Source organism: Hypomesus transpacificus, chromosome 17, assembly GCF_021917145.1.
Source record: "Hypomesus transpacificus isolate Combined female chromosome 17, fHypTra1, whole genome shotgun sequence".
Classification (NCBI taxonomy): domain Eukaryota; kingdom Metazoa; phylum Chordata; class Actinopteri; order Osmeriformes; family Osmeridae; genus Hypomesus; species Hypomesus transpacificus.
In genome coordinates, this window is record NC_061076.1 from 3,323,482 (window position 1) to 3,339,143 (window position 15,662).

At 46.2% G+C, this 15,662-nt stretch overlaps 1 protein-coding gene across 2 annotated transcripts; it reads left to right on the plus strand.

Moving 5' to 3' along the window:
• Positions 1 to 2,386: 2,386 nt before the first annotated feature.
• Positions 2,387 to 15,552, plus strand: ezh1 (enhancer of zeste 1 polycomb repressive complex 2 subunit). Of its 2 annotated transcripts, XM_047037806.1 has the most exons (21): positions 2,387 to 2,674; positions 3,199 to 3,311; positions 3,703 to 4,012; positions 4,122 to 4,247; positions 4,670 to 4,792; positions 5,275 to 5,392; positions 5,854 to 6,084; positions 6,703 to 6,805; positions 7,161 to 7,324; positions 7,485 to 7,576; positions 7,676 to 7,838; positions 8,908 to 9,092; positions 10,722 to 10,813; positions 11,050 to 11,078; positions 11,205 to 11,330; positions 12,728 to 12,906; positions 13,187 to 13,282; positions 13,405 to 13,486; positions 13,565 to 13,645; positions 13,784 to 13,868; positions 14,115 to 15,552. In XM_047037806.1, the coding sequence occupies exons 3-21, from the start codon at positions 3,707 to 3,709 to the stop codon at positions 14,173 to 14,175; spliced, it is 2,442 nt and encodes an 813-aa protein (XP_046893762.1). In that variant the 5' UTR covers positions 2,387 to 2,674; positions 3,199 to 3,311; positions 3,703 to 3,706; the 3' UTR covers positions 14,176 to 15,552. The 2 variants fall into 2 exon arrangements, with proteins under 2 accessions (XP_046893762.1, XP_046893761.1); XM_047037805.1 differs by lacking the exon at positions 3,199 to 3,311 and having other exon boundaries at positions 2,388 to 2,674.
• Positions 15,553 to 15,662: the final 110 nt, after the last annotated feature.

The following is a 15,662-nucleotide window of genomic DNA, read 5'->3' on the forward strand; positions in this document are numbered from 1 at the left end:
AGCACACAAAAGGTTAAGTGTGCGTCACTAACACATCCGTGTTCAATCTTCGTCAGCGTCACGAACGATGCAGTGAAAGCTAACTGGCAGAGGGAGATTAGTGTTTCTGTGTATTTTCTGTGAGGTCGTGAATGATGACAAGCCTTTCTCCTCAGCAGTGGTTCCTGGGAGAATCCCTCCCTGCCATTGACGCAATCTTGTACTCGGCTGGTGTGGTTCTGTGTGGAAGGAGGGGCTGCTGGGCCCTGTGGTACACACACTGGGTAACACATCAACCCACGTCACTGGTCCACTCTGGGTTTCAGCTGCTGGGCTTGGAAATGGGCCAGGTAAATGGGCCAAAATTACTTCCACATTTCAATTCAGATCAATGGGACTTTTTTTCTTTTAAGCTACAGATTTAATAAAACCCACAACGTTGAAACTCCAAGTCAGCTTGGAAGGGACAGCACAACATGTTGTGCTTGTTTGTTGAGCCAGTGGACACTCAAAGTCACCTCTGTTTAGCGGATTGGCTATGTATTTGAAATGTAAAGACTCAAGTATTGAGTTAAAGATTTAATGAATGCATATCAGACAAGTTATTATATAATAAGATTGAGTGCTAACCAGAGTTGGAGTAATGTCATTGATGATATGGTATGTCATGTATTTCTCCAGCTGCATTGTGAGTCTTTTGAAATACTCTATCTCCCAGCTTTTTTGACAAGGATCACTGAGCACAGCACATCAGCACATTGGAAGATATTAAACTTCAATCCTAGGTGCCAAGACCAACACACAACGTTTACAGGATACACAATTAAAAACCTTCCGCTGATAAGGCCTCTCTCCACGGCTTATCTTCTTGCACGTGTTTGCTTTTATTTTACAGTCCAGAATAAACACTCCATAGCTCCGATCAAGCAACACCGCAGATAACGTGAGACAGAGAGAGAGGGGGGAGGGGGTGGAAAGGAGAATTAGGAGAGAAAGGGGGGAGAAAGAGAGGAGGGAGAGAGGGAGAGACAGGGAAGAATGTAGGGTTGTTTCCCCTCGAAAGAGAGGAGAGAGAGAGGGAGAGGGAGAGAGAGAGAGAGAGAGAGAGAGAGAGAGAGAGAGAGAGAGAGAGAGAGAGAGAGAGAGAGAGAGAGAGAGAGAGAGAGAGAGAGAGAGAGAGAGAGGGAGAGAGGGAGGGAGGGAGAGGGAGAGCATCTTTAAAAATGATGGAGAGCAAGGTTTAACCACAGTGTCTCATTTGCATCACTGATCAACAACCACTACCACTAATCAACTGTCAGTCTATAGAAATTTGTTGACAGCCTTTTCAATATCACAACTAAGTTAGACAGTCTTTAAAAATTGAAGGTTATCCTCTTGTCTTTTTCTCTGATTTTAATCCTAATTACTTACCATTATTTGAAGCCAACATATACAGCTCTGTAGTGCCATCTATTGTTCGAGGGGAGACCACACGTCATGAGTCTTTCATTGGAACAGGATGCAATTTATAAGTCAACAGTGACTTTATGACTAGCATTATTTTTAATATATATAATTTATAAATGATTCATGTAGCCTTTGTTTACATTGAACTATTGATAAACAATGTGCTTAATAAGATTAATCATTACGTTTTTATTTATTTTTTGCAACTGTGTATCTGTTTCTTCTAATGTAGGTAACCATCACACATTCAGGATCCGAGACCAAAGTTTAAATATATTTTCTGAGAGCATGTGGGGTTCATCCTTGGTGTCACGGGGCGAGAGAGAGCCCAGTCTAGCATGGGTGAGTCACGTGGTCTTGAGGTGGAGCAGTAGCGTGGCAGCGACGGTGCTGACCTACCCTGATTAAACTGCCGCGAGACAGCCTACCCTCCCGCCCCTTGCGAGAAGAAAAACAACATGCAGAGAAGCAAGTCCTTCTAGGAGATGGAAAAACAGTACGGGCTTTTTCCACTCACTGCCACTACTATTTGACTAGTTTACCGCAGGATATAATGACGTCTGTTATAGGTTACCATACTTGTAATAAGCTACATGACCATAGCTGGTACTTATTTTACATTGACCACTGAACATAAATGCAAAGGCAGCGTAGCATATTTGATCAAAAACTCAAAGTTTCCCTCATTTTAATTAGAAATATGCCTTTATTATCGTAGAATAATATCATCTATCGGGACAGTTCAGATACTTTTCTCACTTCGGCTGCCTATTAAACATTTCATTAACAATAACAAATCCTTACTCATTTAGCCAAGAACTCCCTCTATAATTGTATCATGTGTATGCACGCGCATTTTATTGGACAGATTTACATCTTTATTATGCCATTATTAATACTCTGAATTTAACTCGTTTTAATATGCACAATTCATTTAACCACAGTTCGACGTGCACATCCATCCCATGTATAAAGACGTCACCCTCTGCTTGGACTGTCTGAGCCAGCTAAGTGCGCAGCTTTTAACTGTACAACTACAATCTCAGCATGCGGACGGATAACCTAGGAATCTTTGGATCTCTTTGGCTAGTGACTACATATGCGTGGACCTTATTTAATACGTCGAGTCTGTAGCGAAGATAGCGTTATCTTATTATAGTGGAGGTGAAACGGCGAGTTCTGATCAACGCGTCACTGACGGGCTCTATCACTACAAATAGGAGGCAGGACACGAGGATTCTCGAAGGTATTTGCAACTGCGACATTGTAGAGTATCTCTGTGCTGAACATGAGTGCTTTTAAGAGCGAAAAACAGAGATATCTGATATGCCACTATGATATTGTTGATTCGCATTATTTCCTTTCTACATTTGACTGGAAATTTAAAGGGAAACGTAGTCTGTTTCAATATGACTGCTGCGTTACCCTACTGTTGATGCATAGCGATGGCTTTAAAGAACACGTCGTTCGCCATGAGAGGAAAGCAATACGCAACGCACGATATTTGTGTTATGCCAGAGAATTTTATATAATATTTCGAAATCACATTTTGCTTAGGAGGTTACGAAATCCAGGAAAAGTGTACTACGCACTTTTCTGCTCCGTTTCATATTGCCTTTCGGAAGGGTCACGCCCACTTTCACAGTGCAATGTGCGTGTAAGGGGAAAACGTGCGTCTTGTGCTATTCGAAGGGGCAGTACATTCGTTTTGCGGTTTGGGTTGTTTATGTAATCTTTTAATTTGGTGTCCATTATTTGGTGATTCTACAGGCCTACTTTGTCACACGCAATGTCGCACTGGCCAGGTTGTAATTTAAAGGTATTTTTAAGCCTGACCACAATTTTGTTTGACAAACAGAGGGGGGCAGTCGTCTGCACACACGGTAAAGTAGCCGTCTTCTGATGAAGTGAATTACTACGTTTTAGTCTTACTCAGTGTGTGTAGTATGACAGTAAATGAATCATTCCTTACGGGAAGCTGGGTCTGTCTACAGGGACATTGTTTGCATATTTTAATCTACCAGACTTGTCTAGCAGAGATGCCTGTTGGAATGAACTATAATACAAATATAACAAATTTAGCTACACATTTTATCTTCTTCAGAATTGAATTTCTAATTAGGCTATGTAATTATGCCAACTTACTAAATGGTCCTTAATTATTTGAATATCCTTAGTAATGTCTCATTGCTCTCTTAGTTTTCAGTAGGTACTTAAGAATAAGTTTGTGTGCCACTCACTCCAATAAACAGACTTATAATGGTTGTGGTTCAGGATCATGGAAGATGGTCTGGAGGCTTTGGCCTACCCCCCAGCCCTGGCCCCAACCCCCGACCCAGCCTGTGCCCCAGCCTCTGCCCTAGCTTCTGCCCTGGCCTCTGCCCCGGCCCAGGCCTCATCACTGGCACCAGCCTCATCTCCAACCCCAGCCCAAGCTCCATGCCCAGCCCCAGCCTCGGACCAGGAACCTCACTCTGGACCAAACAGCCCTTCTAGCAGCCTGGTAGAGTGGAGGAAGAGGGTGAAGTCAGAGTACATGCGACTTCGTCAGCTGAAACGACTTAAGAAAGCAGAAGAGGTCAAGGTAAAAACCATTTTTTTAAATTTTGTATTCACTAAACAGAGTTTGTCCGTGGAGTGGAAAAGTTTTGTCTGTGCGAATGAAAAGTATCTTGTGTGATGTTATTTTGCAGGCCCTGTTCATGTCCAACCGGCAGAAGATTGAGGAACAGACAAACTTACTGAATACAGAGTGGTCCAAGCTCAGGGTCCAGTCCATTCCTCTGTCCACCTCTGGTGGAGCTCAGCCCAGCAAGAAGGTGGGTCCCAACAGGAGAGAGAGCCTCTGGCTCAATTCATAATCCTGCCTGTGCTGCTCTGGCTCGACTCGTAATCCTATCCAGGTTGCTCTGGCTCGACTGGTAATCCTGTCTATCAATGCAGTGATTTATAATGATCCCCGAAAAAGAAAGTCCTCCAATGAGAATGCTGTGAGCTAACAGGACTGTTCAAACTCTCAACCTTCCGTAGATCTCATTCTAAAGGCAGAGCAGCATAGCATTATTTGTATATCCTGGTATGTCGCTCCCTAGTGCTTACATTAGTAGTAACTCTTATTGTATAAAAAAGAACTTCAAGGACATAGAATGGATTTATATGACATACACATATGAATGGCATATCTATTTTCTACATTACCTATGTTTCTGTCTCTCTCCCATCTCCTCTTGTCCAATCACAGATGTGCATGGTGGAGTTTGGCTTCCCAGCGTTCAAAGCCCAGGCGGTTGCCATGCGACCCCTGACGACAGTGGCTGGAATCCCCTTCATGTATTCCTGGTCTCCTCTGCAGCACAACTTCATGGTACGCATCTCTGTGTTCTCAACAAGCCAGGCCTCGGTTAGGTGGCCTTCTGCTCACGCGCTCAGACAATAGACGCACCATCGGAAATTCAGCTCGAAAACACTGTTCGAACCATGCACTTCTGATCTTTGATCTTCTGCTGCACTTTCCACATGCCCTATTTCCTCAACACTTTGGATAGAAGAGTCTGCTTAACGATTGAAATGTCAAATTGGAAAATGTCATGTAGAAGTCGCGCCAGCAACCTCTGAATATGTACTTCTAACTTCTGGGGGTCAGATGGCTGAGCGGTTAGGGAATCGGGCTACCAATCAGAAGGTTGCCGGTTCGATTCCCAAATGACGTTTTGTCCCTGGCCAAGGCACTTCACCCTATTTGCCTCGGGGGGGGGGGGGGGGATGTCATTGTACTTACTGTAAGTCGCTCTGCTAAGAGCGTCTGCTAATTGACTAAATGTAAATGTAATGTGCTCCCCATGCTAGGTGGAGGATGAGACGTTCCTGCACAACATCCCCTACATGGGGGATGAGGTGTTGGAGCAGGATGAGGCCTTCCTGGAGGAGCTCATCGACAACTACGACGGCGTCCACGGAGACAGACGTGCGTACCGCCCTGCATGTTGGTGTTGGTGGTGGGAGGGGCTGTAGGCGCTGATTGACGGCCACGCTTCTGTTAGTCTGCCCCAGGGCAGCTGTGGCTACAGTTGTAGTTTACCACCACCGGTTTGACTGTGTCTGAATGAATGAGTGTGAGTATGGATGGGTGAATGAGATTCAAACTTTTTTTTACCGCTAAGGTAGAAAAGCGCTATATAGAAGCAGTCCATTCCCGCATGTTGACGTCATTTCGTGTTTCTGTCCTGTTCCACTGATGCGCGTCCTCGGTATCATTTATCACCGAGACTTTTATGAGAGGTGTGGGGTTAGGCGGGGGCTCTATGATCTCATCCTGACGTCCCTGACGTGTGTTTGGGTAAGATGTTTCTGGGGACGCGTACTGACGCATGTTGTGTGATGTCATGACTTGGTGCTGACATGTTGACGTGTTTGTTTGGGTCCCAGAGGGGGGGTTCATCAACGATGAGATCTTTAAAGAGCTGGTGGAGGCCCTGAGCCAATACTCAGACCAGGAGGACGACGAGGAGGAGGGCGGGGAGGAGAGAGGGAAGAAAGAGGAGGAGAGGGGGAAGAAAGAGGAGGAGAGAGGACTGAGGAGGGGGACAACGGAAGGGTCAGAGGAACCAAAGGCAGCCGTGGCCTTCCGCAGGAGGAAGAGGAGGAGCTTGACTGAGGGTGAGTTTCTTTTAGACTGTCTGACAGACAGGAAGCCGTAAGCATGATTTAGATGATCATTAATCAAGAGAACAAGGTACACAAAGTTGAGCACTTTGACCATGCCTTGTGTAGTGGAGGATCCAAGAGGGTGTCCTGGCCCCCACTGCACTCTCATTGGGATTGTTTACTGTCAGAGTGTCCCAGTGTTCTGGGGACAGGGTTGACTGGGAGAACCTGTTTGCTCATGCCACCGATACAGCCTGGATCTGGTTTCAGTGCCGCATGACCTCTGGAACTGGGCAATATGGGAATTGGCAGTGTTCGGAGAGGTTGTCTCTGAGCCAGTGCCGAAGAGAGAAGCAAGTACATTCTGAAGGCAGACCCAGTCGTCACACACACACACACACACAGACGACATGTGCACTCGCACACAAACACGTACAAATGAAATAATGACTTCCGCACCCCAGTCACTCATCGCAGACAAGACTACTTTTGTTATCTGGTAATTACAGCAGGATTTCTTCCACTGTAGCACACTGGAGAAGCTCTGAGTGCTGCTGTTGTACAGTAGAGAGAATCTAAGATCTTTGCTCACTCTCTGTTCTTTGTCTTACCTTTCTCTGTCTTGGTCAGTGAAAGATTTGTCCACCAGTAAGAAGATCCCAAACGATAAGATATTCACAGCCATCGCCTCAATGTTCCCCTACAAGGGCACTATGGAGGAGCTCAAAGAAAAGTAAGAAAGTGCACAAAAACTCGGCATCTATGTGTTCCGTCTTTAGCAGAGCGTTGCTTAGGGTTCACCATGGAGACGCGGCCTCTCAGGGGAAGGTAATAATGGTGGCTGCTCTCAGACCCTCTGAGTGAAAGGAGCAGAAATATCAGCATCTCAAAGAGCCTCTGTTTTAAAACTACTGTGACTCTCTCCTCCAAACCCACCTTCAGTTGAGCAAGCTACTGGCAAAATACTGCCTGGATTTCACAACATCTTAGATGATATTTATCAACAAAAAAAAATTGTTGGTGCAAGTTTTCTATTTTACTTATTTTGCGCTCACTATTTTTTTCTTCTCTTTTGCTGCTCATTACAGGTACAAGGATCTGTTGGAGCCCCCCAACCGGGTCAAGCTGCCCCCCCTCTGCACCCCTAACATGGATGGGCCCTTTGCCAAGTCTGTACAGAGAGAGCAGTCCCTTCACTCCTTCCACACTCTGTTCTGCAGGCGATGCTTCAAATACGACTGCTTCCTGCACCGTAATGTCTTAAGAGACTTCTTCAGCATATTGTCTTATCCCATGACAAACACATGCACGTCATTTGAGGATCATTTCTTCATACTTTATTCAAGCACATTTTGATTTTATTTTTTACAATGATAGTGACGCTCCTTGTGCATTTGTCTCGGTCTGTTAAGCTTTCCATGCCACACCTAATGTTTACAAGAGGAAAAGCAAGGAGATTCGCATCGAGACCGAGCCTTGTGGCGCGGACTGCTTTCAGCTACAGGTGGGATTCATGTCTACATTCACCTCCGCATATGCTTCTGACCGACTACTCTCTCTCCTCTAACCTGTCTTCTTGTCTTCTCGGATGCCTCCTCTGAAGAAAGGGGCCAAAGAGTTTGCAGATCAGCACATGCTGCGTTCCCAGAGGTCTCGGCGGCGGGGGAAACAGAACCGCCTCGCCAGCGCCAGTTGTGCTGGCCCCTCTGCCGCTACTGAGGAGGCCAAGGATGGTGACAGTGACCACGAGACAACCAGTTCCTCAGGTAAGAGACTAGCAGACACTAGCTCCTCAGAAAAGAGACTAGAACACTAGCTCCTCATGAAGGAGACTAGTCAAGAACACTAGCTCCTTGGGAAGGAGACTAGTAGAGAACACTAGCTCCTCAGAAAGGAGACTAAAACACTAGCTCCTTGGGAAGGAGACTAGTAGAGAACACTAGCTCCTCATGAAGAAGACTAGTAGAGAACACTAGCTCCTCATGAAGGAAACTAGAACACTAGCTCCTCAGGAAGGAGACTAGTAGAGAACACTAGCTCCTCAGGAAGGACACTAGTAGAGAACACTAGCTCCTCATGAAGGAGACTAGTAGAGAACACTAGCTCCTCATGAAGGAGACTAGAACACTAGCTCCTTGGGAAGGAGACTACTCGAGAACACTAGGAGCTCAGTTATGGGACAGGTTCTTTTTTGTTCTTTCTCCTTCTTATCCACTTACTCTGTCTTTCCAAATAAACATCATAACCATCATTTTTTGCAGTCTTCAGACCCAAAATAAACACCTCCTCACCCAGCCCCTCCTTCTCACTTCCTTTGTCTATTGACAGATTCATGTGGAGAGCAGTGGGAGGCTCTCTTTCTGTCTCTGGCTCTCACATCCCGATTAGACTCTCTCGTATCCCACTCCCCTCTCTCTCAATTGCTCATTCCCTCCAGCGTTCTACTTGTTGGTCATGTGACATCTGTAAATTAAGTTCTCATTTCGAGATTCATCGGTTGAAATGGTTGAGCTAAACTATTTGAGTGTTGTCTACACAAGGAGGTGTGCCTTTCACACTTTCTCAGATCCAGAGAAAAACAGATTGATGGCCAGATTAATGAGGAATCCCAGTCTTAGCATGTGGTCACAGCAACACTGCCTTGTCTCAGTTGCCAAGCAACATGCCACTCTCTGTTTTTGGCACTCGGTGTACAAGCATGAGTCTTAAATATCCGGTGTGCGTGCGTGTGTGTGTTTTTGAGGTTTTGTGTGTGCACATGTGTGTATGTGTGTGTTTACGGGGTTGTGCGTGTGTGTGCGTACGTGTGGTTGCCCTCGTATGTTTGTTCTCCAGAGGGAAACTCTCGTTGTCAGACCCCCACTAAGATGCGGGGTCCGGGGGAGGAGGAGGCTGGACAGGCTGGAGGACCGGGCCAGTGGGGCGGCGCTGAGGAGTCTCTCTTCAGAGTGCTCCATGGCACTTACTACAACAACTTCTGCTCAATCGCACGCCTCATCGGCACCAAGACCTGCAAGCAGGTGACTCGTGCTCCTAACACCCAGCACCCATGCACATTCACAACATCCGGGCCAAGAAATAGTAAGCAAATGACGTACGCTCTGCAGGCAGACCAACACACACTTGCTATGCTGTTGTGTTGAGGTGTTTCGCAACACATGGACATACTGTGGCTGTGGTTTCACAGTGTGTATAATTGGGGTGATTACAAATGGAATTTCAACAGCATGTGGCACCATAAATTAGGTCAGTGAGGGTCTGTGTATGACATCTTCCTTATTCACTCCAGCCATGCTTTCCAAAGTCACACAGCTGTGGACTATCTCCTTCCAGCTTAGGTTCCACACAGTGTGTGGGCTGCATGGAGAACATACAGGAGATTCTGATTAGACAACAATACAATTCTGATTAGATTTCAGCTCAAAGAATAAGACTCATGTAAACCCCCCTGAAGAGAGACAACGAGAAGGAAACAAAGAGAAGCCAGATGCAGATCTGGCACACCCGCTGTAAAGAGGCTGTGACAGTGTTGGCTGGCCTGGAGCTTGTGACTCAGCTGATGGGAAACCCTGCAACCAATCACTGTGTAGTCTGTCTGTCTGCCTGCCTGTGTCACTCTGCCTGCCTGTCTGTCTGTGTGTGTGTGTGTGTGTGTGTGTGTAGTTCATCAGTCTGCCTGTCTGTCTGTCTGTCTGTGTGTGTCTGTCCGTGCTTGTAGTTCATCAGTGTGCCTGCCTGTCTGTCTGTCTGTGTAGTTCATCAGTCTGCCTGTCTGTCTGTCTCTGTAGTTCATCAGTCTGCCTGTCTGTCTGTCTGTCTGTGTATTTCATCAGTCTGCCTGTCTGTCTGTGTGTCTGTCCGTGCGTGTAGTTCATCAGTCTGCCTGCCTGTCTGTCTGTCGGTGTAGTTCATCAGTCTGCCTGTCTGTCTGTCTGTCTGTGTAGTTCATCAGTCTGCCTGTCTGTCTGTGTAGTTCATTAGTCTGTCTGTCTGTCTGTCTGTCTGTCTGTCTGTCTGTCTGTCTGTCTGTCTGTCTGTCTGTCTGTGTAGTTCATCAGTCTGCCTGTCTGTCTGTGTAGTTCATCAGTCTGCCTGTCTGTCTGTCTGTGTTGTTCATCAGTCTGTCTGTCCTACGGATGAGGCCTAATCAGCTTTTTTGGCAGGCAGATGTAGTTTGGGGCTTTGTGTGTATGTGTTGTGAGTGTGGGTGGAGGGTGTGCGTGTGTGTGTGTGTGTGTGAGTGAGTGTGGGTGGAGGGTGTGTGTGTGTGTGTGTGTGTGAGTGTGGGTGGAGAGTGTGCGTGTGTGTGTGTTATTCCTGTGGGGACCAGGCGTCCTCTCCAGAACAGTAAAATTAGAAAAATGTGAACTTGTGGGGAGATTTTCTTCCTCACAAGTTCAAGTGTCTTTTCTAGAGGGATTCAGGGATGGGGGTTAAAATTAGTGTTAGGGTTAGAATTACAGAGTTTGGCTAAGGGACAGTTTGAGGGTTCTGAATAGGAGCCAGGGCTGGGTTTTAGTTTAGGGATCAGGTTAGGTTTTTGGGTTAGGGTTAGGGCTCAGGGAAAATAGGCTTTTGAATGGGTGTACAGATGTGTATACAGTTGGGTGTGTCCATCTGTTGATGTTGTTATTTGCTTTCTCGACCAGGTGTATGAGTTTGCAGTGAAGGAGGTTCTGATCCACCGTGTGCCCTTGGACGATGGTGGCATCTCCCCTCAGAAGAAGAAGAGGAAACACAGGCAAGATGGCCGCCAGTCCTGACCCGCTCTCTCTCCTCACACAGCCTCTGTGGCAGTGGGATCTCGGAGGAATGCAGGGAGAATGTTACCGTGTTAGCCTGCAGTCAAACAGACAGCAGGAATATATATTTTTACGTTAAAAGTGAAAGCTACAGTGATCATTCACCCTCTGTTGTGCTTTAAAATAGACTTTGAAAAATGGGAAAAATAACCCTTTTTCTATCTTTGCCTGATAGATTATGGGCAAAGATCCAGCTCAAGAAAGGTAAGCCCCTCATTTTTCTTCTCAGCCGTAATGCACTCATTTCTTTTTTTAGCACTCGAATAAATCCCAATATCCCTTTTCCTGTTAAAAGGAACCTGATGTCTTTGTCTCTTCTCTCTCTACCAGACAGCTCCTCCAACACAGTGTACAACTACCAGCCGTGTGACCACCCAGACCACCCATGTGACAGCTCCTGTCCCTGTGTGATGACACAGAATTTCTGTGAAAAGTTCTGCCAGTGTGAGCAGGAGTGTGAGTGTCACCTTACCGTCTCACACGTGTGCCCCCTCACACTCACCCGCCCCCTCGGCTTTAGAAGGTGCCGGTGTACCGTACTGTTATAGACGAGCAGAAGGAAAAGAGAAGGACATGATTGAAAATGCTCAGCTATGGAACAGGGATCATCACTTCTGAGAGTGAGGAGATATAGCGAGCCTTCGTTGTATTTTGAGGAAACTGTCCACAGGCAGTTTGAGTGGGAGAATACTATCTATCTCTCTCTATCTCTCTTTATATCTCTCTGTCTCTCTCGCTTTCTGTCTTTCCCTCTCGTATACAGTACACAGGGACACTGTCTCTCTGCAAGACTCTCTTTCTCTCTCCTTTTGTTCTCTCTCTGTCTCTCTGTCTGTCTCTCTCTCACGCTCACTCCCTCTGTCACCAGGCCACAATAGAGGACTATGTAAAGTGATCTTCCTCTTGCTGCATTAGAAGAAGAAGCTGCCCTCTGGCAGGCCTGCCCAGGCATCTGTTCAACACAAGTCTGGGTTCCCCACGTGCCCACACATTCATCAGGGCAGAAATGAGGCAGAACGCACTTCCAAACATGGCCACAGGGCGGGGAAGGCATTATGTATTTGTATTTCTGGAGACCAGACTACAGAAAGAGAAGTGGACGGGGGAGGGAGAGGGGGAGGGGCGTAAGGGCTGTTCTTGGCTTAGCATTTTCAACTTTGGAACATTATTCACCTAATAGAGGTACAATCCCCTCCTCTGTCTTCCACCCTCCTCCCTTTCCCCCTCTCCTCTTCCCGTAGCTGAGGAAAGTGGGATCCAAACAGGAAGCAGCCTAGGGTTTACATGTGTGAGCTTCAAAGCTCTGGAAGGAAATCAAAGGGATGTGACGGGCACTGCACCGGATTTACAGCATCGTACACATCAATAATATGAGTCAGACAGCTCTCCTAAAACAACGTTTCGTACAGTGATACACTCACACACGAGCACCCAGACACACGCAGGCACACACAAACTCACTCTGACAAAGAAGAACGCAGAAGACAAACTCAGACTGGTTTTGCTGGATTTTCTCACAGTTAAAACTGCTGGAGAAGGATATTTGAAATGATGTCTGCTCATTTTCTTCATCCATCTGCCCTGCAGGCTCTTCCCTGCTCTGTGCCGCTATGTTGTAGTCCAACATAGCTGCCAGCAGAGGTCACAAATGATTGTGGTACTTTGGAGAACATAGCGACTTGTTCATTCATGCAAATGCTGCTAGTTATCAAGAGAGAATGTTCAGGATTGTTATTCTAGACTGTGTGTGTGGGGGTGACACTTAAAGAGAGACACAGAGACACTTAAGTCTTTAAGTGTCTCAGCAGCAACAAGGTTCTGATGTCTGAATGTTCACCTGGAATGTTATTCAGGCCAGAACCGGTTTCCAGGCTGCCGGTGCAAGACCCAGTGCAACACAAAGCAGTGCCCTTGCTACCTGGCTGTGCGGGAGTGTGACCCGGATCTGTGCCAGACCTGTGGGGCTGCAGACCACTGGGACAGCAAGGTGGTCTCCTGCAAGAACTGCAGCATCCAGAGAGGCCTCAAGAAGGTAATGGGCTAGCAATACTGGGGAGTCAGATGGCTGAGCGGTTAGGGAATCGGGCTATTAATCAGAAGGTTGTCGGTTCGATTCCTTAATTAATTAAGTTGTGTCCTTGGGCAAGGCACTTCACCCTTCTTGCCTCAGGGAAATATCCCTGTACTTACTGTAAGGCGCTTTGGATAAGAGCGTCTGCTAAATGACGAAATGTAAATACGAAGTGTAACACACTGCTTTCTCTAGCTGTACTGTATGTGGATGAACGTACTTTACTCTCTGATCTCACTAGCACCTCCTACTGGCGCCGTCGGATGTTGCAGGCTGGGGTACCTTCATCAAAGAGTCCGTTCAGAAGAATGAGTTCATCTCAGAGTATTGCGGAGAGGTGAGGCCAGTTAGAGGCTTCATGACGACACACAAAATATCCTGAGAAATGTACAGAGGCAAAAAATACGTACATGTATGTGTTCCCTCACTGGCTAACAGAACCCGTGTGTTTGTGTGTAGCTGATCTCACAGGACGAAGCAGATCGGCGGGGCAGGATTTACGACAAATACATGTCCAGCTTCCTCTTCAACCTCAACAATGGTAAAGTCAAACAGCGGTTTGCCTCATCATCTTGTTGTGTTCGGCAGCACCCCAGCTGACCCAGCCATGTCTTCACAGACTTTGTTGTAGATGCCACACGGAAGGGGAACAAAATACGCTTTGCCAATCACTCTGTCAATCCAAACTGCTACGCCAAGGGTAAGACCAGAGCCCAACTAGACTGGTTCCAGATACACAAAGAGCTGTCCCTACAGGATTGACTGGTTGAGTTTGTTGTGGTTTTTACGGTACATTGTTTCTTTTAACGGTTTGAATGTGGGATTGCTGCTGTTGTAGTTGTCATGGTGAATGGAGACCACCGCATTGGGATCTTTGCCAAACGGGCTATCCTGCAGGGAGAGGAGCTCTTCTTTGACTACAGGTAGTGTGGCGGGGGGTTTCACCTCTGCTCAGAGTAGCCTCTCTTATAAAGATGAAGCTTCTTTCGTTTGTGAATTGTGCAGTTGTCCTTCTTTTTCGAATCTGTCACCCCACAGGAGCCTTGAGACCCATTGATTTTCATGAAATTTTTATGAGCACAATGTTTTGTCATCATTGTACACCCTGGCTGGAGAATCATGCTCTCTCTTTCTCTGTTTTTCCTCTCTCTCCATCCGCTCCTCAAAAGATACAGCCAAGCCGACGCCCTAAAATATGTCGGGATTGAGCGGGAGATCGACGTGACCTAGCCGCATGTGCAGAACGCCCCCTGTCAGACACCTGCTCCATCCTTCCCACAATGCCCGTCTCTGGTGAGAAGGACGGTGAGCTACAGAAAGGAAGAAGGAAGGGGAGGACATAGCAACACTTGTTACAAATGGCACTCCAGGGACGTGACACCACGCCCTCATCAGCGAAGGTCATGCTTCCCTGCCACATCCTACATCACTGACATCATTTCCCCTCTTATCGCTGGATACCCCCACCTCACAAAATCTCTGTACCTACAAGCTAGGAAACTAAACAAGTAATTAGGGTGGCGCCAGTACCTTCTATATATTCTGTGTAACGCTTATAGTGCACAAAGAGCATCTTGCCAGTCTTGTTGTTTCTATCTAGTGCAAACAAAGAAATAATGGTAAACCTACTATGCATTTCCGTGCTCTCTTTCTGTGGTTCAGTTACTGTACTTGTATCTGGGCTTGTGTTCAACCTCTCTACAACCAGTGCTAGCTTTCATAGTGTATCTAATGACGATTTAATACAGTGCATGTGTTTCTCTCCGTCAGACAAGCTATAAGCACATTAGCTGGAGCATCAGCTTTGCATTGAAATGCATCTCTGTGGAGTTTGTTAGTGGCCCGTAATGTTACCCTAGCTGTTACTCCTCATTGTAGTCAGTCTGGATGTGCTGGCTGTGGAGGTATGGGTATGGATATGCCTGCTGTGTGCTAAGCTCAGCGTGATCTCTCTCTGTGGCAAGCATCTACACCACTTCTTCATTTTTAGTGAAATAATAACCGTGCATTTATATATCAATGTTCTGCAGACATAGGCAACCGTACAAGTAACCGACTGACTGAATGTGAACTCTGGTGGTGAAGGAGGGAGACTTCTCCCCTTTTGCAGCTCCACATCAGGCCTACCTTGGCCATTGGTACTTCAGGCAATGCTCCTGTTCTTACAAAAAGCACCATTGAGTTTACATGTCCGATTATCTGGCAACTTTCACAACAGTAACAACACACCAATAGTCTTCCCTGAAAAAAAGCTCTAAGTGCCAAATGAATCCCAACAGAAAGCAATGGGCTGTCTTATGTACAGCAATGTATAGTGGACAGAACTGCGTTAAAGGTACTGTTACAGGTGCTTGAGGTTAACGTCATGGGAAAAGCAAAAATATATATTTGACCAAATGGCAAGTGCCCCACCTGGATGTTGTGTAAACCCATCTCTGTAATTTCTTTATTTTCCTGAAATCCAGGGTTGATATTCCCCCAGCTTTTATCATAATCCAACTTTAAAGCCTCCTTTGACATGAGCTCTTTCTGACTGGAGCTAAATTTGACTGAAGCATTATGTGAAAATGTATGCCTATGAAAATAAAACTTTAACTTTATACATGATAACTTGTCTTGTCTTGAATAATCATTATTTGTTATGTTTGTATTCATATACCAACTTTGTGAGATGCTAGTTAAAATGTAAGTATTTGTCTCTGTTTATTGTTCCATGA